The sequence below is a fragment of the Aulostomus chinensis genome, chromosome 12, assembly GCF_037954235.1.
Source record: "Aulostomus chinensis isolate RoL2024-O1b breed Wild chromosome 12, RoL_Achi_v1.0, whole genome shotgun sequence".
Taxonomy (NCBI): domain Eukaryota; kingdom Metazoa; phylum Chordata; class Actinopteri; order Syngnathiformes; family Aulostomidae; genus Aulostomus; species Aulostomus chinensis.
The window spans coordinates 16478403-16499092 of NC_141331.1; the positions used below are offsets into that span (position 1 = coordinate 16478403).

At 43.2% G+C, this 20690-nt stretch overlaps 1 protein-coding gene across 1 annotated transcript; it reads right to left on the reverse strand.

Moving 5' to 3' along the window:
- Positions 1-76: 76 nt before the first annotated feature.
- LOC147252267 (vang-like protein 1) lies at positions 77-14725 on the reverse strand. The gene is made up of 8 exons (XM_086220519.1): positions 14583-14725; positions 13100-13271; positions 6302-6730; positions 5439-5614; positions 4695-4828; positions 3004-3154; positions 2592-2826; positions 77-2046 (listed from the first exon to the last, which is right to left on the reverse strand). The coding sequence occupies exons 1-8, from the start codon at positions 14642-14644 to the stop codon at positions 1786-1788; spliced, it is 1620 nt and encodes a 539-aa protein (XP_086076645.1). The 5' UTR covers positions 14645-14725; the 3' UTR covers positions 77-1785.
- Positions 14726-20690: the final 5965 nt, after the last annotated feature.

Here is a 20690-nt window from a genome sequence, read left to right on the forward strand (position 1 = left end):
CTGTACTGTGGAGCAAAACATGAATGCATCGTGATGTAAGAATACAGCAATGATGTACAAATGTTTATTTCAAAAATGTGACTTGACACATGTGCAGCTGTGAGTTTATGTTCTGTTGTTGTACGAAAGAAGATGGACAAGTCGGAACAGTTGCACACACTCAGTCTCTTTTCTTAAATATGTTTTGTTTCTCTCTCTCTCTGTCTCTCTCTCTCTCTCTCCTAACACACACACACACGCGCGCGCCCACACACACTCACGCACAAACACACTTAAAACTGCACATGTATGCTGAGCACATCCTAAATATGCAAAAACGGAGGCACATGTGTAGTCAAAAAGTATAAACAACCACCAACACTTGAAATCGACACTAAACTACCCCATCAATAGTAACGTTTGTGTACAACAAACCAGCCTCACAAATACACACACGATATTCATTTCCTTGTTTCAGTATGTTCGGCTGATGCTCTGAACAGAGTTGCTACTCTAGGAGTGGTAGATAGGTGGCAGCAGTGTGACGCTGGTGTGCACGGACTAAATACTGACAGCAGAGATACTAACACTAACATTTCCAGCTCTTGCTTGTGTGCCCACTTACCAGCAGGAGATATATCTTTATAAATGTTTATTGTTTTGTTTCATAGAGAAAGTTAACACTGCAAAAAGTCTTGCCAGGTATATTTGTCTAATTTCCTGTTTTTGTTTTTAAATCTTACAGCTCAGAATCACAGTACAGTTAAGATGATATCAGTTTTGCATTCTGCATTGGATTAGCTATCGTAAGGGGAAAAAAAACACAGCAGGAAACTTTTTTTATAACTAAAACTGAGAAATATGTTTGGCAAGACTTTAATTTTAACAGTGAAATCCTTGTTTTTGTTCACATATTCACATATAATACGTCTGGTTTTGCAGAAAATGTCTGTCACTATGTACGAGATTAAGTTTAAATCGAGCGCAAACGTCCAGAAAGAAACATCCCCACCTGACAAGCTTTAAAATCGAAACAATCTCACAGCTCCAACAGTGAGTCATTCTTCTGGCCGATAAAAAGATCAATGAACACTTCACCCGCACAAACTCAGATATAGCAAAGAGTGACAGAGTGTATTCAGCTGTGCGGTGCTCGTCCTTCAGTCCAAGAGATTCCAGTGTCTGACATTTACAAACTGCTATTTACAGTCTAGTTATTAACACAAATACAGCGCAGAAAGACAAGGTACAAAAAATCTTCGACAAGGTTTAAAAATCCTTCAAGCGATGCACAATTTTGATATAAAAATGTTCGTGTATAAATACTATACATACATCTGTAACACGTGACAGTAAATCAGCATTTCTAAGAATGAAAAAAAAAAGAAGAGCTGATTTGGTGAAGAGAGTTTTGGGAAATGTCTCTAGTTTGAAGAAAGAGAAGACAGGTTGACCCCAAGTGTTCACAACACCTAAAACTGCATCCTAAATCACACACTCCCTAAATACCAAACTCTGCTACGCAGGCACACACTGGCACATGCAAATAAAAGAATCTGTGAGGGTCTCTTGTAGTGCATAGAGGAATACCTGAACGGCGTTCTGCAAATGTCAGGACAGAGAAATCCGAGCTTTCTCTCTCTGTTTTTGTCTTTTGTTTTTTTCTTTATGTCTCTTGGAACAAAAACAGGGGGAAAAAAAGTTCATGTAAGCAAAGGACATAAACATGAGTACAAAAAAACAGTACAAAATTGGAGTGAGTAGCAATTGTAACAGTCATGTAAGTCCAGCGTCTCCAGTGTGCTGTTAAACCGAGGTTTCTGATTGGAGCAGCAGTATAAACTTGTGAGACTTGGGGTCGACGTACTCCTCAGTCAGTCGGATGTACGGAATGTTCTTGATGGTGACAGCTAAGCTGAAGTCAAGACACCTCAGCAGGAACTCGCTGCCTTCCTTGATGCCGCTAGTAACAGAAGCCTCGCTCACCAAAGTCCACTGGTCAGCCATCCAGCGCTCAGAACCGTACTGCAGGGTCGGACCAGGGGCCAGGTAGGCCTCCAGGAAGGCCTGGACAAAGAAAACGCAAAAAGCCTCTGATTCCAAGAACACAAATCCTACAATCCATCCTATACATTAATTAGTGTGTGTGTGTGTGTGTGTGTGTGTGTGTGTGTGTGTGCGTGTGTGTGTGTGTGTGTGTGTGTGTGTGTGTGTGTGTGTGTGTGAGGTACAGACAGTAATGGCCTTCGATAAAATGAATAACCATCAGTTCAGTCATGAAGGAATCACGTCATGTGATGTGTAGCCTGGTGATCAAGTTATCAGAACAACAAGGTCCTTTTTTTCCTAAAGAATGTTGTTGTATCCAGGCAGATCTTCCAGGTTCTGGTAAACACTCAAGGTTCTGTTGTTTTGATCTGGTTCAGTTTTCAGGATGAGTTGTGCGCTTATGGTACCACCAGCATATATCTACAGTTACATGGTACTTCAACTGTCTCCAACACGTAGTACCGGATATAAATCCTTGCTATTGCAACTCATAAAATACATGATTCTTCTGTTGAGCCTTCATTAATTCTACTAGGTTAAACTGGACTACAAACCTAGCTTACCTTCGGGCTCATATTATTGACGAGGCAGAAAGCCAGGTGCTTCTGGATGCTCTCCATGCTATGGCAGTGCTGCCTCCTGGTGGTGCGGAGGTACTTCTGCAGGGCCCGGGCCATAGAGGGAAAAATGGCCAAAGCAGCTTCCCGAACATCCATGATGTCAGAGGGAGAGGCACGTTCATCTTCTTTCTTCATGCGCCGCACATGTGTGAAGGCCTCCTCCACAGCCACCACCAGCCTGACAGAGGACACACACACACACAAGCACACACACAAGCACACACGCACACACATTAGATTAGTGGTAATTTTCTACATTTTAATCCACACTGATTAGGAAGCAACACAGTGGAACCATCTGTTCTCTCCCTCCTGGTTGCCAGCACATGCAGGTATGCTCTCATTTGTCTCTCACCTGGCTCTTCGTTTGCGGACTCTTCTCTCGTAGTCAGCCTCTTCGTAGTACAGCTCATTATGGGCGCTGTCTTTGCGTTTGGCAGCAGCTGCAACCATCGCCCGTGATTGATTTCCGTTACCGGGCTGAGCCCCCGCTGTGTTCCCCGGGGCTGCAACCAAACCACAACACAGAAGCAAATTGATACCAAAAACTTGAGCTGAGAGAAGCAGATCCTGACCCACAAGACTCTGATTAATGGGCTACATCTCTATTTGAATCAGGGCTCACTGGAGGCTCAACCTGGGGCCCCAAAATAACTGTTAATCTACTTTTTTTGGTCAGCATTGCATCCATTTTGCATTTAACCTTTGCTAATGTTACGTTTTCCAAATTGGAGATTGGCTGATGCCTCTATATGAATCTACGTTACCTATCTGGGGCATCCTGCCAGATCATGTGTCTGACAGTGTTAATTATAGCTCTAAGAAAAGAGGCAATTTCTACAGGAAGTTTCTGAAGCAGAAACCTTTTTATTGAGGAATATTTAAACATTCATTGCTTTGCACTTCAAAGGCCATAGTTGTAGTCTGAACTGTGAATTTCCTTTTTTGTGTGTGACAAACATATAAAGCTAAGTGAAGCTTATATTTTAGTTTATGGGGGGTGTGTGGGGGTAAAACCTGGTCCATATTTATGAACACTACCACAGTTTGGGGAATGAAATGAGGAGTAATCCCTGCAGCTCAGGTAGGAATATAAATCATTAATGATCTGATTAGCATACGTGTGTTCACGCATGTGCACAGGTGAAAACAACTGAATTACAAACACGGATGAAATCGTGTTTAATCTGAAAGAACGCGCTAAGATGAAGACTAAAATAGGGGTAAACTCTTCAACGGTCTAGCCTACATGTTGAAGCTATGACAAGAGACGGATAGAAAAAAAGGAGAAAAAAGAAATATAAAAAAGAAGAAAAGCCACATGAGCCAGAGTGAAAAAGAAATGTGGAAGAATGTGAGGAATGAGTGATGAATTATTTAAAGCTTGAAATTCCACGGCCCCCCTAGAGGCCTTTCTGCTGCACTTTGATACAGCGGGGGTGGGGTGGGTGGGTAGGAGGGGCTGTGAGGACACTAGTGTATCCAGGCGTAGATCATCAAAGCCTCAGTGTTGTGCAGCGAGAGGGTGGGGGTGTGGTGAAAAGACTCTAACTGAGGGTAAGGATACAATATGTGGCACGTGAGAGTGGGGGGTGCACGGAAGCAACATATCAAGAGCATGGAGGAACCACGGTTCTAGTACGTGTGCATCAATGTGTGTATGGGATAGAAGTGCTTGCTGAGGATGATATATATATATATATATATATATATATATATATATATATATATATATATATATGTGTGTGTGTGTGTGTGTGTGTGTGTGTGTGTGTGTGTGTGTGTGTGTGTACATTTCAGAGAGCCGTAAAGATTGAAGGAAGTGAAGCGTGATATTAGCAGCTTCCTGTGACAAAGTGCTGTGTAGGGATGGCGAGGACTTTTATCTGTACTTACTGTCCAAAAGGTACGTTCTCAGTTTGTTTTTAAAAGCTGCTCAGAGATGGGAATGGAAGAAAAAAACAGAGCATCACAACACAGAAGGAGGAGGAGATCTGGTAAAGCAAGGAACCAGCAAGCAGAAATACTGCAAACAGGAAGACAAACCGTCTACGTTGTAGACCTTTAGCCCGGCGAGGTGTTTGGCAGCTCGGTGTTTGGAGGCTGAGAGAAGGGCTGGGTTATGGAGGGGGAAATCTCTGTAGTAATACTCCAAAATGGACAGAGCAGCTCTCTGAATACTGCGAGATGAGATGAAGGGAGACAGTAGGAGCACAAGTTACTTTCATGGATGATCAACTTAAAAATCACTGCGAGTTAACGAGCTGTTTACTGCGGCGCAACAGATGACTTTTGTTGCTCACGTTCAGCGCCTCACCTTCTTGTTTACCCCCCACCCCCAACCCACACACACACACACACACACACACACACACACACACACACACACCCCTTCCAAGTGACTCAAAATCTCGTCACACAAAGCAGATCTAGTTACCATTGTTGTCTCCTGCTCGTGGCGTAGACTCACACTTGATCAGAGAAAAGTAAGACAGCCAGTGGATGAATCCCTGTGTCCGGCACATTCTCATCCCTCCCCCAACCACCCAAACTCCTAGAATAGCCTGCCTGGAGCCAACTAGACGAGGAGAGTGATGAGTAACTCAATTATTGCCTGTGCCAGTGTCTTCCCTATGGACATGGGCCTCAAATTACACACATTCTTTAAGACGGTCGAGCGTACCGCTGTTTCCTTTCCATGTTCTCTGGGGTCACGTTTAAAATAGGCTTATGCACCACTGAATATCAGGGACATGTTGGAGGTATAAATAAAGGACTGCATATTCACACCTGAGCTGTCCGATGTTGTAGTGACGTGTCTCTCCGTCAGTGGAGCGGATGACACACACACTGTAGCAGGGTTGGAGGTGACGGAGCTCCAGCAGCACCACAGCCAGATAGTGGACAAACAGCTGAGAGTCTACAAGGGACACAGCAAACTGGACGACACCGTGGTAGTCCTCATCCTGCGACAGACCACAGGGCTCAGGTTTAATGAAGAAAACACTTATTTTTTGACTTTATTTATGCTTCAGTTCACCAAGAAATGAACACTGAGATGAAGAAATTACTGAAGAAGTTTTATTTGGCTGAGATAAACAACAACAATACAGCCTTAAAGGCAACTTAAAACACAAAATAAGTCATAAAATTTGAATGCAATTTTGAAATTATTGATACTCTAAATTGACTGTAGGCGCGGCTGTGAGTGTGAATGGTCGTCTGTCTCTATGTGTTGGCCCTGTGATGGACTGGTGACCTGTCCAGGGTGAACCCCGCCTCTCACCCAAAGGCCCCCCCCCATGACCCTTAACAGGATAAGTGGTAGAAAATACCCAATATCCAATTAGCCTAGTCCCCTCTTGCATGTTTGTGGACTGTGGGAGGAAGCTGGAGTACCAGAGAGAACCCACACAGGAACAGGGAGAACATGCAGACTCACACAGAAAGATCCTGTGATGGAGCTGGGACTTGAACCTGGAACCTTCTTGCTGTGAGGCCACAGTGCTGACCACTGCACCACTTGTGATACTTTGCTGACATTTTAATGTTTAATGTCAACAAAGTCTCACAAACATATCTTGTACCAAACAATTACTAGTACTGTTTGAAGAAAAATAACTACAATATATTTGATGCTCTCTGTAGCCTACCTGTGCATCAAGGATCCGGACCCCGTAGAAAAGCCAGTAAGACATGGTGAGCAGCAGCGTGAGTGTGGTGAGGAAGGCGCGGCAGGCACACACTCTTGGCAGGCTGGCGCGGGCCGGCCGGAGAAACAGTGCCCAAATGGCCAGCAGGAGGATCAGGAGCTTAAAGGAGATGGAGAGGAAGAGACCCTCGCAGGCAGCACCACAAGCCTGCAATCTCTCTGGCCATATTATGGCCGGAAGAAGCAGAAAAACCAGAGGTGTAGCCAGCACCAGCAGCCCCACACACAGGCCCACAGCCAGGGGAAGATAGCGCCGGAAGCCTTGAGTCCGGTCCTGGATTCCCTTCCCCAATCCGACCACTTCCTCCTGGGAGATGCTCAGCTCAGAGGTGCCTGTCACTGCGGTGGTGGTCTCCCCCCAGTTATCATCCTGTTCGGGGAAAGACAGAGAGCAGATGCTGTGTCACATCTGGATAAGTTGGGTCACCAGTGTTGGGGTAGTGAACTTTAATTAAAACAAAAAACAACAACAACAAAAAAAACAACAACCCTACTTGTGAATCTATCATGAGTAACTTGATCCTTCTGAATGTCACTCTCAGTAGCAGTGATGAACTGATGAAGTGCACTGACCTCATGTTGACCTGACTTAAGTAGACAATGATGCAAGAATAAAAAACTACCTAAAAACAGTTGGTGTATATCTGTCTTTATAAATCTGTGTTATTAAAGTAATACTACATCCAAAAAGAGTACTTTTTGCTTTTCGAGTTCACACAAATACGACGTCTCCTGCATCGCTCCTTTGCAATTCTAGAATGCAGAAAGTGCCAGCCATGTATATTTAGCTTGACACTAGTGGTTACTGATATCTAACAACAACTTCTGCAACAAAACAACGATTAGAACCGCCCTAAAACATCGATAATTCCCAAGCACCTTAACATGAACTAAAAACAAACAAAACTCCAACCCCTCTGGCACGACCAGATGACCTGCTCACTTGAACCAACTCACTCGTGCTCCCTCTGTACCCAGAGAGTTTATGGTTAGCTTGTTTTTAGCTCAAGCCAAGGTGTTTTTAGATCACTGATCATAAAGCTGGATAAAGAAGACACTGATAATACTGAACAATATACTTGAGAGTTTGTAACCAGACACTTTTGGGCAGTTTTGCCGTTGAATTGTTGTTGTTGGCAGGCAGTTGCCATTAGCTACATGGCTAGCTTTTCCGAGGGCTTCTATTTTCCTTAGTGATGCAGCAGGGAAAAACATTCTGCAAGCTCAAGTCAACCAACTGTGATTACTCAAAGACAAAAAAACCCAAATTTTTGGGTGAAGTGTAAGGAGATAATCAAATGATCTTTTTCAAATTATAAACACAAAATCATAAGGTGGCACATGATTCTTCTTCATATAACTTCCGATTGCTATACTGTAATATTAACTGGATGCAAAGCAAGTTAGGAAAAAGGAAACTTGTGTTTATTTTATTGCAGTCTGGTTTGGTAAGACAATAGTTTTTTTTTTAAGTAATTTTCCTGCATAAAACTACAGTAAAATGTATGAGAAAATAGCAAATCAACTAATAACTCTTTACCTGAATCAGACAGGCAGCATCCCCTCAATTATCCTGTTTGACTCCCATTTTTGCACAAGCAGTCACATGCACACATTGAATCCTTTGTGCTATTTTGAGAGATTTTATTCTTTTGGACTATTGTCTCAACATGATAAAACATTTGAAGTTCTATTGATGTACAGTAGGATGACAGGAATGTTGCTGTTGGAAGAAAGATGCACACATTGACAAATGAATGTACCCAGCACACACACACACACACACACACACACACACACACACACACACACACACACACACACACACACACACATCCTTGTACTTATATCTTTTTGAGGACTTTCACTGACATAATACATGCCCTAGCCCCTCACCCTAAACCTAACATCTCAACTGACTGCCCGACCCTAACCTTGACCCTAAACCTAACCTGAACCTAATCGTACCCTTGACCCTAAAACCAAGTCTTGATCTTCCAACGGCCCTTTGAAGATGTGAGGTACGGCTAAAATGTCCTCAATTTCCAAAAATGTCCTCATTCTGTTGGTTAAATACATATTCTAGTCCTCAATATGTAGCAAGTAGAAGAACACACACACACACACACACACACAGACATACACTGCATCACTCATTTGTTTTCTTACTGTCTGGCACTGTAAATCTTTCTAGAAAAGGCACACAAAGAGAAACACACATGACAAGACTGCTCTACTGAGACATCTGTGTGCCTGACATGAATTCCTGTAATTAGCCATTCACTGTCCCCCAGAGTCTCGGAGCATCATTTATCTCTCCCCCTCAACCAAGCAGCAGCTGACAGTGATAGAGGGATGACTGAAAAATGACAAGCGCACACACACACACGCACGCACGCACACACACACACACACACACACACACACACACACACACACACACACGCACACACACACGCCTGAGTACATCAAACTACTCTAAAGGCCCGAAATCATGATTGTCTAAGCGTGGATGAAGCTGCTGCTCCTACGCAAGCTTTGAGTAAAGAAGACTTTTACAATAAATCTCGCCTGTTTGTGCCTCCTTAGATTTGCAATGTAAATTTGACAATAAAATGCAAAATTTTGCTCAAAGTGAATTAATTTGTGGAATAAGGAAGCCACCCTATCTTAACATATTACCTACAGCATAAATACAGCACATGAAAATGATTTCTGCCCTCCATTAGTGTTCATACCTAATTAAGTCAGCCATGGAGGAGGAGGAGGGGATGCCATGAGGAACCAGAAGATGAATGGGAGAGGAAGGGAAAGTGATAGAGAGTGAGTGGGGGGTGGGGGTGGTAAGGTGTGAGATAGCAGTAAATGACAAGAGACGGAAAGACAGAAGCTGTAGGGGAAGCAAATGCAGTATTTCATCTTGAGCATCCGTCTGCCAGATGAATGAGTGAAAGCCCAGGTCAGCTCTGGAAGTATAACTTCATTTAATAGCCAGTCTCATCTCTATTCTGCTCACTTCTCCTCCCCTCTGTCTGGAGCCAAGACTGTTAACGGCATAAAAGCGTTTGGAAACAGGAACTGTGGAGATTTCAAAGTGAAAGAATACATAAAGCCCTTACACACGAACAGTGAATCCTCAACACAAAGCCAATGTTTTTCTCACCTAAAATCCGGGCTTTGAGAAAACTGTCCCGTGTGGATAAATCAGAAAGGGTTCCAGAGAATGAGGAACATTTAGCTTTTATGACTCTGATGTAAACAAAAACACTATCCATGTGTGCAACTTGCAGTAAGGCTTTGGTTTCCTTAAACCTTGGCCAGTAATGTTAAACGTCACAATAGCATTTCACATCCACACAGATAACTTCGTCAGGCTAATTCAGTTTTCTTTATCATTACAATCTCTGAGCAAGTCTGAGCTGCAGGATCAGCAGTGATGTGGTGACCAGATGCTGAATGACAATGAATATTCTGTGACTTTTAGTGATGAGAGTTGAAATAACCCCTGGCGATGAGAAGCGGGGGGGGGGGGGGGGGGGGGGTAATGTACAGAATTAAATTAACCTTAACTTTGAGAGATAAGATTTGACTACCGATAGGAGGGAATAATATTGACTGATGGACAGATGGACAATCCAAGCCTGGAATGTGAACAAGTGGGAAAACTGAGAGAGCAAATCCCTTTGTATGTAAACGGCTTTTTGTACGTTCGGTTATCTGACGACAGAAATACAACTACGCACATGAGAATAAACACATTTAGTCTGGCAGTATAAAAACAATATTGTGATATTGGGAAAACAGAGAGAGTTAGAAAAGAATCAACAGCATGCAACCACCTGTATATACTGTGTGTGTATATATATATATATATATATATACATATATATACATATATATATATATATATGAGCAACTGCTAACCGCCACATAGCATAGCTTAGCATAAAGACTGTGAATTGATGGTAACAGCTAGCCAGCTCGATCCATCAACTTGGAATTGCAAAAAAAATGGCAATGGCGGGTTAAAAGTAAGCCTTTCTTAATTGGGCACCTCTACTGGATGAGTTGCAGCTAAGCTAAGCTAAAATATGGTAGAATAATCTACATTTAGCTCTCTTCAGTGAATGCGAGCGGTGGGTTTACATTAAAAGAACAGTATGAGAGCAGTATTCTCATGTAACTTGTACATGTGAACCAAATGTTCATCATTGAGAGCAGAGAATCCTATTCCCATGTCACGGGCATTTTCATATTAAACTGGATCAGTGCTTTTAGATCATTTAGCCAGCCAGTATGAAGAAATTACATCCTACATCTTCCTCTAATAAATCACCCTCTATGTGGGATAATCAATGTTAATATCCTCCCAAACACTTCCTCTGCCAAAGCGCTGGTAAAGACAAGCTTAGCTTTCATGCTAATGTCTCATTTAGCGAGACACAACAATGTCTCTGACAGAGCTAATACACTGTTTAACCCAGCCATTAACCCTCTGCGGATTAATCCCAAAGATTATTACTACACTAATCAGTCCTGATCTCTACGTTTAGAGCAAGAAGTCAGCCTGAAGAGGAGAAGGGTGACAGGAGCAAAGACAGAGAGAGAATGCTGCCTGCTTGGCGGTCCTTTCGTCTGTCACAGTGTGAATATGGATTATGGTTGCTCCGCCATCACAAAGCACAACAACACAACAAGAGACTGATTAGTAACGCTTGCAGAGACTTTCTCTCTCTCTCTCTCTCTCTCTCTCTGTATCTCTCTCTCACTCACTCACACACACACACACACACACACACACACACACACACACACACACACACACACACAAACAGCTGTCAATTGCAATAGCTAAGCCTCACTGCTGTTGAAAAAAACGACATTAACACCCAGGCGTGCTTGTGCTGGTTTGAGTATTAGCAGGTTTCCTTCAATTGTCTCTCATCCTTTTACATGATATAAAAAAGCTGTGTGTAGCTGTTAGTACGAACAAAAAGGGCAAAGATGAAAGACGTGATATTCCCGAACATGTGCTGTGAGCTAAGGGTTAGCGAGAGCTAACATGAGGAAACTGAAGCTGCTGCCTTCTGGCAGAAATAAGTCCCAACGTCAAAGTCTCACAAAGCAGCATGGGTAGTCTCACTAACAGACTTGGCGCTTTCTCTATGACTCACCCACGCAGAGAAGCTGTGGTCCTAACCTTATGTCATAGCCATGCGTGTAAATATGGGGGATTATTCATATCAGCTTTCTTCAAAGTGCTGTTTGGCTGGACGCTGTGACTAATCTGTGAGAATGTCACCAAGCACCGGAGCCTGTTAGTGTTACAACAGTTCTACCACCCTACAAGCACGGCTCCAAAAACACTGTCTGGAGCGGACTTGGTGGCGCTAATGGCGTTGCTGTTGTGCCATTTGGACACGTTTGTCTGCAGGGTTAATGGCACACAATAGTAGATTACCTTACAAGGCGGACAATGGACGGAAGCTACTAGCTGACAATCACATGACATCCTGGAATGTGGTTTTTCTCTGGGAGGCAGATATGGCAAAATAGGTCAGGCCTCTCAGAGATGGTCAGAAAGTCTGGATGAACCCTAATCACATTAAATGAAGCTATTATTCAGGGAAAGTAGATCTTCTGCAGGCAACAGACACAGTTTTTCTTCCTTCATCCTACATACAAACCATTGTCACCATAGATTCTGTATGTATGCGCAGAATCAGTTTGAAGATATTCGTTTTAAGCAGAAAAGTAAAGTGATTAGAGGTCAGGAAAGAGCATGTAGAGGTTACTACTTTCCCAAGGTCACACAAATGCCACTTACATGGAAACTGGAGCAGTTGATCTTAGCCTCTCGAAGCTGGGTGGCGGGCTCGGAGTTAATTAACAGCCTTAACATACTGCTCATTTGCATGCACTCTTCCACTCAATCATTTAATTTTCCCTGCTGCAGCAGACCAAACCTAGACCCTCTGTCAGAATCAGGTCAACCGAAGACATGATAGAGACAGAAATACAGCTGAATAATCTAACGCTTCCAGATCTCAATCCAACTGAAGACCTCTGGGAGGTCGTTTTGACTGAATGTTGTCCAGCACCAACACACCAAATATGAGGGGATATCTTTTGGAGGAATGGCGTTCATCCCTGCATAGCGGCCGATCACCTGACTGAGAGACTTTACGTCGGTTTCTCCTCTAATGTACGACCCATCTGTATCCATCCTGGATATTATGGAAGCTCGTTGAACTGAAGTCCCTGTAGACATCCATTAGGCTTAACTACATGACTGAAAGCCATAACAGACAGGCACCAATTTACTTGCATTCAAAGCTATTATGCATGACAGTTATACCCAGTATCACTCACACACACACACGCGCGCATGCATACACACACACACACACACACACACACACACACACACACACACACACACACACACACACACACACACACACTATAGCAGAGGAACGCTAATCCTCTGGCCTGTTTGATCCCTTGACACCATTGTGTGTCAGGCACAGCAGCAATGGGCTGCCAACTGTGTGAGGACGAGTTTAAAAGGCCACGGCACCCGGTTCACAGATGGATTACTGGGTCTTCCGATTTATTCCAGATGAGGATTGTGATTACAGCTGAGAGCCTGAAGGTATTATAGGTATCTGAAAAAACAACAATAACATTTTGTCCCAGTGCTCTCATGGGTTCTACAAAATGTTCATGGAATCAGTACCTGGCCTTCTTCTCCAGGCTCTGTTGCCGCTGTTGGTTCTCCTGGCAGTGGTTCTCCGTTGTGAACAGGGGATTCCTGGGACGGCGTGTCGGGGGGATTGATGACGACAGACCTCTCAGAGCGACTGCTGTCTTTACTGCTGCTGGCCTTGTGACGCTCACGGCTACGATCCCTGGACGAAGAGTGAAAAAAGTGAAGATGAAGAAAGATCATGTAAAAAAAAAAAGATCATCATTCAAAACCTTACTCATTATCTATTAATTAATCAAAATCATTTAAATCCATATTTTGCTTATTGTGTTTTTTTTTGCTGCTGTTTAGGGGTTATCTTTCTACGTCCCCCCTCCCTTATTTTGTTGTTTTCAGTTTTAATTCTTCTTCTTTTTTTTTGTTATTTGTTAGTTTGTTTGATTTCTTTTGTGATCTGTAAATCACTCTAAGTTCCCTGCTGGTGTGTAAATATAAATTAAAGTGCCTCGCCTTTAAAATGTTTTTAAAATGCCCTCTTTACTTAGTTTTTCTCTCATAATTAAATCAGAAGACCATTAAATCTATATTTGCCTTTTTGACAGTGATTCAGCTATCAAAACAGCTGCCAATAAATTATCCATCAATTCAAAAATGTAGTTTTGACTCAACCTTTCAGATCTATGTTCATGTAGACAAGAAAACCATCCAGCTAAATAAGAAGATAAGCAGTTTTAAAAGGATTTGTTTTTGATTGATTAATTGATTGAAAGGAGAGGAAATTCAGTTTTGGTCTCTCAAGTTTTTTGGAGAGTTAAACTAAATACGTCTGTGTTGTGGCCTTACTGTCACACAAGTTAAGACATTTGAAGGCATCACAAAGGATGCAGAGTGATATTGTTTGCTTTGCTGTTTTAACTGTTAAGACTTCTTCATTTCATTGGCACTAAGGGGCTGTGAATATTTACTTTAAAAGAAATACACAACCAAACTCGTAGAAAATCAAACAAAACATAGTTTATCTACCAAATTATTCTTTTCAATACGGGTATCAACCAAGAGATTTACAGTTGGTCCAACTGTAGATTCAAGCCAAAAAATGAATTGATCCACAGAGAAATAGCGGTCATTCTTTTTGGTGATGGCACATTTCAACCCTGCGATGGCTACAAACGAATGATGAATGCACAAGGTGGGAAGCGAATGATTCTTTCTGCAAACTAGACCAAGTGAATTAGTGAAATAGGTTAGAACCACTCAGCTGTGACGACCCTAATCCACAATCTCTGTCCGACTCAATCTCCCCCTTGTTCTCCCGTCTCTTAGTCTCTCATCTAATTCATTTGACCGCAACCACAACATGTGGCCGGCTCAAAGACGCGCTGTGAAGACAACCTATTCACCATAGAATGAGCCTGAGAATGAGATATTAACCACGTGAGCTGGCAGAAACATATGGAGAGCGAGACAGAGAGAGAGAGAGAGAGAGCGATGAGGGAGCATACAGGTCACCTACCCGTGGCGGTTGGACCTCCCTGAGCGGCTGGAGTAGCCCGAGTGGGTCGACTCAGTGTCCATTCCAAGGCCGTTGAGAGGAGAGATTGGTCTTGTGGTGGAGAGGATAGGTTGGCAGCAGTCCTCAAGAGGAGGAAGGCGTTGCTATAGAGACAGGCCAATAAAAGACCCCAGGAATGTGCGACTACTGACTACAACCCCAGAGAGCTGCGTTGGTAGCCACATTGACCTGAGAGATGGAGAGATGGGGGGGGGGCCTTATTTAGGTCCCAATTAATGCATTATGTACACTTTTAGACTCTTCCAGGATGATGGTGATAAAGCTTATCCTGCACTGCTTTTGCAAATAGGGACAGAGCCACCACTGATCAAGCTATTAGCCTCGTCATCAATCTCATTATTGCAGACGACTCCTCGCAGACTGGATGCATTCTTTCTGCTTGGCTCTGATTTATCCACCAGTTGTCACATTATATCATTCAACTGCATTTTTGTGAAAATTAAGTTTCATGAGGAATGTAACTGTTATTAACAGTCAATATTTTGCCTTTGGGCCTCCAAAATAATATGAACCCTGATGGTTGTTCGTCCTCTATTTTGGCAGCACAACAAATAACAAATAAACAAACAACAAATAAAGATGGATTTTTTTGTGAAATTTGTTGTGATGATCGAATTTCTAGGATCTGATGACATCATATCGTCGTGGCAGAGGTAATGTAATGGTTGAGCTAAAGGACAAGAGCATCCAAAAAAGGTGAGGTCCTACCCAGGCCCCAACCTGTAACCAATGACTTTTGGAGAATTCTAAGACTCTGATTTCTATTATATATATATATTCTTCTCTATTCTATTATAATTATTCTAGCATGGGCAGCACCGGTTCAGCATTCCAGGACACTCACAGAACAGTTGAGGGTTTTTCAATCATCTCATGTACCGCGACTCAACCAATCAAACCTGTACGTTCTGGATGTCAACTTTGCATTTGGAGCCCGCTGAGTGAAAATACACAAAGGAGAAGCCAGTGGATGGCGCACACCAGTTTGTTTTCACATCTCAAAAGAGAAAAGTAGATAACATCTGTTCAGAAACAGCGGCGATTATTAAAAGTGGCAACATGAAGACAAAACACAAACTTCTGAGCCATCTGACAAAACTTAAATCCACAACACCACTGTGTAAAGGCAACGTTTGGAATGTGTTCCCTCTGGTTAATGAGTGTTTTTATGAGGCTGTCACTGCAGGTCTCTCCTGTCAAGTCAAGTTTATTTATTAAGAACTTTTTATCCATCCATCCATCCGTCTTCCGCTTATTCCTACATTAAGGGTCGCGGGGGGGCTGGAGCCTATCCCAGTGTCAACAGGCGAGAGGCGGGGTTCACCCTGGACAGGTCACCAGTCCATCACAAGACCAACACCTTGAGACAGACAACCATTCACACTCACAGTCACACCTACGGTCAATTTAGAGTATCAATCAGCCTCGTCCTCTCTTGATGTCTTTGGACTGTGGGAGGAAGCTGGACCAGAGAGAACCAGAGAGAACCCACACAGGAACAGGGAGAACATGGAGACTCACACAGAAAGATCCTGTGCTGGAGCCGGGACTCGAACCTGGAACCTTCTAGCTGTGAGGCGACAGCGCTGACCACTGCACCACCGTGCCGCCCAGAACTTTTTATTCTACAAGTATTAACTCAACGTGCTTGAAAATGATAAAACCTACATTTCACATGTAACCAAATCATATACAATAAAACATACAATATAATAAGATATTACATATTAGATAAAAACATAAAATGAAACATATAAGATGGGAAGACAAGACGATGAAATTGAAGTTATGTAAATTAAAACGTGCTTTTATTTTGAATATAATACATGAGAGAAATGTTCTTTTCCTTTGGATTAAATAAAGTATTCGTTTATTGTAGATGAAAGATAGTTAGTTCTGAACAGGGATTTATGTGATTGCCTGACAAAGTTTGTTTTTAATTGCAGAAAATATAAACATTCCTGTCACATGAATATAAAAAAAGCACAGCAACCATGTGACCTTTGTACTAATTCAGACATGTGAAGCAACATGGCTGATTTATTCCTCTTTCTGTCACTGGCATTTGAGTTATCATGAGATCACTTCCTGGCCTCTAATGGATGCTGTTTGAGGAGGTTCTCTGTGCGTCTCCATGCATGACCGTTCATTCAGACCTCAATCTAGAACTGTCTGTCTCCTAACTGTTGTCTTGACAACCAGCGGCCCATCAGCATCCTCCAGCCCAGTCCTATTTTAGTACCAGGGATTATTCTCCCTGCGTCGTTTATAAGCTATTTGTTATCTCTGTGCCCGGTGGTCCAGAGACACACAGAAAAACCAATTCAGCAAATGAGGATACAGCGTGACGATCGTGCTCGGAAAAACGACGTAACGGCTGATTTCCATCAAGATGATATGGATGGATTACATTATTTTCCTACATCCACTGCCCTTCTAAGAATATTAGACGCTGCAGATTTTCCATCAAGCCTCGTAAGATAATATTATATCATATAATATTAGCACTTCCTGTCTATAGGATCACCAGTTGACCTGAGCCTCCATCACCGTCCACTACTGCTGCCATTTACACCAGGATAACGTGATAGTGAACATGGCGGAGCAGCGGGACGTAAATAAATGATGGACTAGAACATAACTGGAACATACTTGAACACACTCACGGCATCGAAACTGTTTTTGTGGCATGAAATTTTAAACATCTTTCACCTCGACCCACATCTGGAGTGTCCACTGTTGCCTGGGTAACACCAGAAGCAAAGGGGAGGGGGGGGGGGGGGGGGGGCTTCATTCAGCAATAACAATCAATCACCCCTGCTGAGAGTAAATGTGTGTAATACACTCATGTGAGGGTGGGGTGGGGAGTGGGGGGGTAGAAAGTGAGAGAACACGAGGAGCAAACAATGGTGTCTCACCCGGCACCCGTACGGTTAAATGAATACGCCACTGATTTGTATAAAAGCTGTTAACTCCCTGAGTGCTGATCTCTGGACGCGTGGCGGTGGTATGTGGGCCAAGATGAGAACCACTCATCCACGAGACGAGCATGAAGAGGCATAGTGAACCAGGCCATGTGGAAAATCGCAGCCACGGGGAAAGAAAAACTATCAATTACAAACCAAAGGATAAATATGAATAAAGCATGCTGGAATAACAGCCAGCGCCAGAGATGTGCAGCTTCCTGGTTGCTCAATGTCAATTCATCCAAGTATTCCTGAGGGAGGGAGGGGCTTCATGGAAAATACTGTATTCTCCACTGATGAATCTCTTGCATGGCTGCAGACTTTTCTGGTTGGCTGCACCGAGAAGAGATTCTTGAGGGGGGAAAGTGACACTAATGCAAAACAAACACTAATTAATGTGTTTGTTTAGTGGATGGAGGCTGTTGCACAGCGGGAACTGCAGTAATTACGCATGGACAGGCTCATGGGTGTGTGACTCTTTTTTTTCGTCTTATTCCGCTGAGAGAACACTGACGAGTGGAAGAATTATGATCTGCAACTTCGGACATATCTGCAACTTCTTTGTAGTTGTCCTCTTGCTCATCAAATAATAACAAAACGCAGAAAGCGTGTGTGCGTGTGTTTGTGCGTGTGTGTGTTTGTGTGCGTGCGTGTGTGTGTGTTTGTGCGTGCGTGTGTGTGTGTTTGTGTGCGTGCGTGCGTGCGTGTGTGTGTTTGCGTGTGTGTGTTTGCGTGTGCGTGTGTGTGTGCAGCAACATTTGGTCTCGACCCTGGACATCAAGAGAGGGAGGCTTCTACACTCCATTAGTGTTCCTGATGCAGTGCTGGCACCCTCAATGGTTACAGATCAGCCTCATTCCTCATTTGCAGTGCATGCTGGTTACCATGGCATCTGCGTACCTCCCTAACTCCCATCAGCCCTGGCGGTGCCTTCCTTCCTTCATCTATGCCCCGCCGCCACTGTGTCATTATGCCATAATCTACCAGCCACAGCAGCTGGCAGACTGTTGTGTTTGAGTGCTTCTTTTATTTTGTATTTACACTGTCAAAGTACACATTAGTAGCATCATCCAATGGGTAAAACCTCTCTGAAAAAAAAGGTGCTTGACTGTGTGTATGTACAGTGATAATAATCCCTCCGTGGACTTCAGATAACCCAGAGGAACAGCTGGTGATTAACATTATCAACTGATGAACTAAAATTACACAAAGCAAAGACTCCAAAAAGATCTACTGAGATTAAACTCCCACAGCACTCTTTATTTTTAATTCAGCCGACTTGGATAGATGATGACATTACAACCTAATATCCTGTCTGTTTTCCTTTATAGTCAATGTGCTTTGATATCTGAGTCCTGGCAGAGAGACACGGAGCAAACCTGTGATATGGAGCGAGAGTCACAGCAACTCCCTCTCGCACAGTGAGAGAGCTAGAAACCTGACACAGCTCCCTGGAATGCAAACTTAGTTCCCTCCGATCAGCTCATGTGGAAGTAAAGTACAGTAGAGCGGGAGATGAGGGGAGAGGAGGGGAGAGGAGGGGAGAGGAGAGGAGATACATTCCTACTTTAAGAGGAATGCTTTTATGTCCGTGCATGCATACACTACTCTGCTCTGCTCTGCAGTGCACTCTGCTATTGGAGCTTTGCAGGCCACTAAAGTGATCCAGCTCCACCTTGAACACACCTTCCTGTCTGCTATGATGAATTCAAACTAATGAAGAAAGAATTGATTTGTAGATTTACGGCTGATCTCTTCCGAGGGGTGACTCATTACTCGCCAACCGGTCCTTAAAGCTCTCTGCTCAATAATAGATGGCCGTTCTGGTGTAGGTGAATCCCTGTGTTAGTGTTCATTCTCCAGACAGCTGCGATACAAAGCATCATCTTGCAGAGGCACCCTGATCTGAAACGCCCTCGATTACACCCACCAGCCACACACAGCCAGTGGTGAGCTTTATTATACTCTCATTTCAGGTACGCCTTTAACCCACTTCATACATGCATTCTCTATTACAATGAGCACACAGGCTGCGCATATACACGAGCGTTAAAAAGCATGTTAGTCCGCACATTTTAATACCGGCTATGTTTAGTAGGAACTGGAAACCATTTTCCACGACAGCAGTATTGAACTTCATAAATAATTCCTGTGTGATATCGTGTCTAAAGCTGTTCTAGGTGTAAAGAATCAAATCATGCACCCACCTTTCCACCAGAAGTGTGTCATATTCCGTCTCCTGCGTGTCGGTGTATCGCCGCCGTTGCGCAGCTGAGAGGCGCGTCTTCTCTCCGCTCCCTCCTCACTCGAGCCTGGCCATTGTGGTGGAGAGATAGAGAGAGAGAGGCAGCATGGAGGCAGGGCGCACTCGCAGGTAGCTTCAGCTGTGGCCCAGCAGGGGGCGTGCTTCAGCCACAAGCCTTGTGAAGGAGCGGAGGTAGTCACAGTGACGTCACCTGATTCAAGTTTTAAATCAGTAGCGCCGTAGCGTCTGTGCTTGGTGGGCTACGGCTCAAGAGCAAATGCATACTATGTTGTTAAGATGCCTTTTATCCATCTCTCATACATGTTCTTCTTACCTCGCTCTTGTCTCAGCCTCTCGGCTCACATTATGAAATGAGAAAACAAAACAACATCAAGAGCAATTGACTGTATTATATATATATATATATATATATATATATATATATATATATATATATATATATGTATGTATTTGATTATTAGCCTTATTGTAATTTAATTGTTTTATTTATTGGTTCATTTATTAATTACATGTTCCGGCCGATGGAACTTTACAACGGGCTACATTTTGCCCCCTGGCCCATCTCAGACATAGAAGAATGAAGACAGAAGAGCAGGGAAATAGCAAGACAGGACAAGAAAAACCAACCTGCAGCTCAGCTCTTATCACTTTGATCGTCACGTTAGGGAAGCACTGTTTTTTGTTGTTGTTGTTTTTTGTTTTTTTCCCCCCTAATGATACAAAATCCTTGCAGTGTGATGAAGAGTGGAGTGTCTATTCTTCTTTGGGGGTTTTCTGTATTTTGTGGTCACTGAAACCTAGAAAATGTTCAACTTT

What these genes read in the sequence shown, in the direction of transcription:
- LOC147252267 (XM_086220519.1), bottom strand. Translation starts at nt 14,644, where the DNA reads ATGGACACTGAGTCGACCCACTCGGGCTACTCCAGCCGCTCAGGGAGG. An exon ending in AGCCTGGAGAAGAAGGCCAG is followed by an intron (nt 6,731 to 13,099) that starts GTACTGATTCCA and finishes TTCCCCGAACAG; the next exon opens with GATGATAACTGGGGGGAGAC. An exon ending in GTCCGCAAACGAAGAGCCAG is followed by an intron (nt 2,827 to 3,003) that starts GTGAGAGACAAA and finishes GTCCTCTGTCAG; the next exon opens with GCTGGTGGTGGCTGTGGAGG.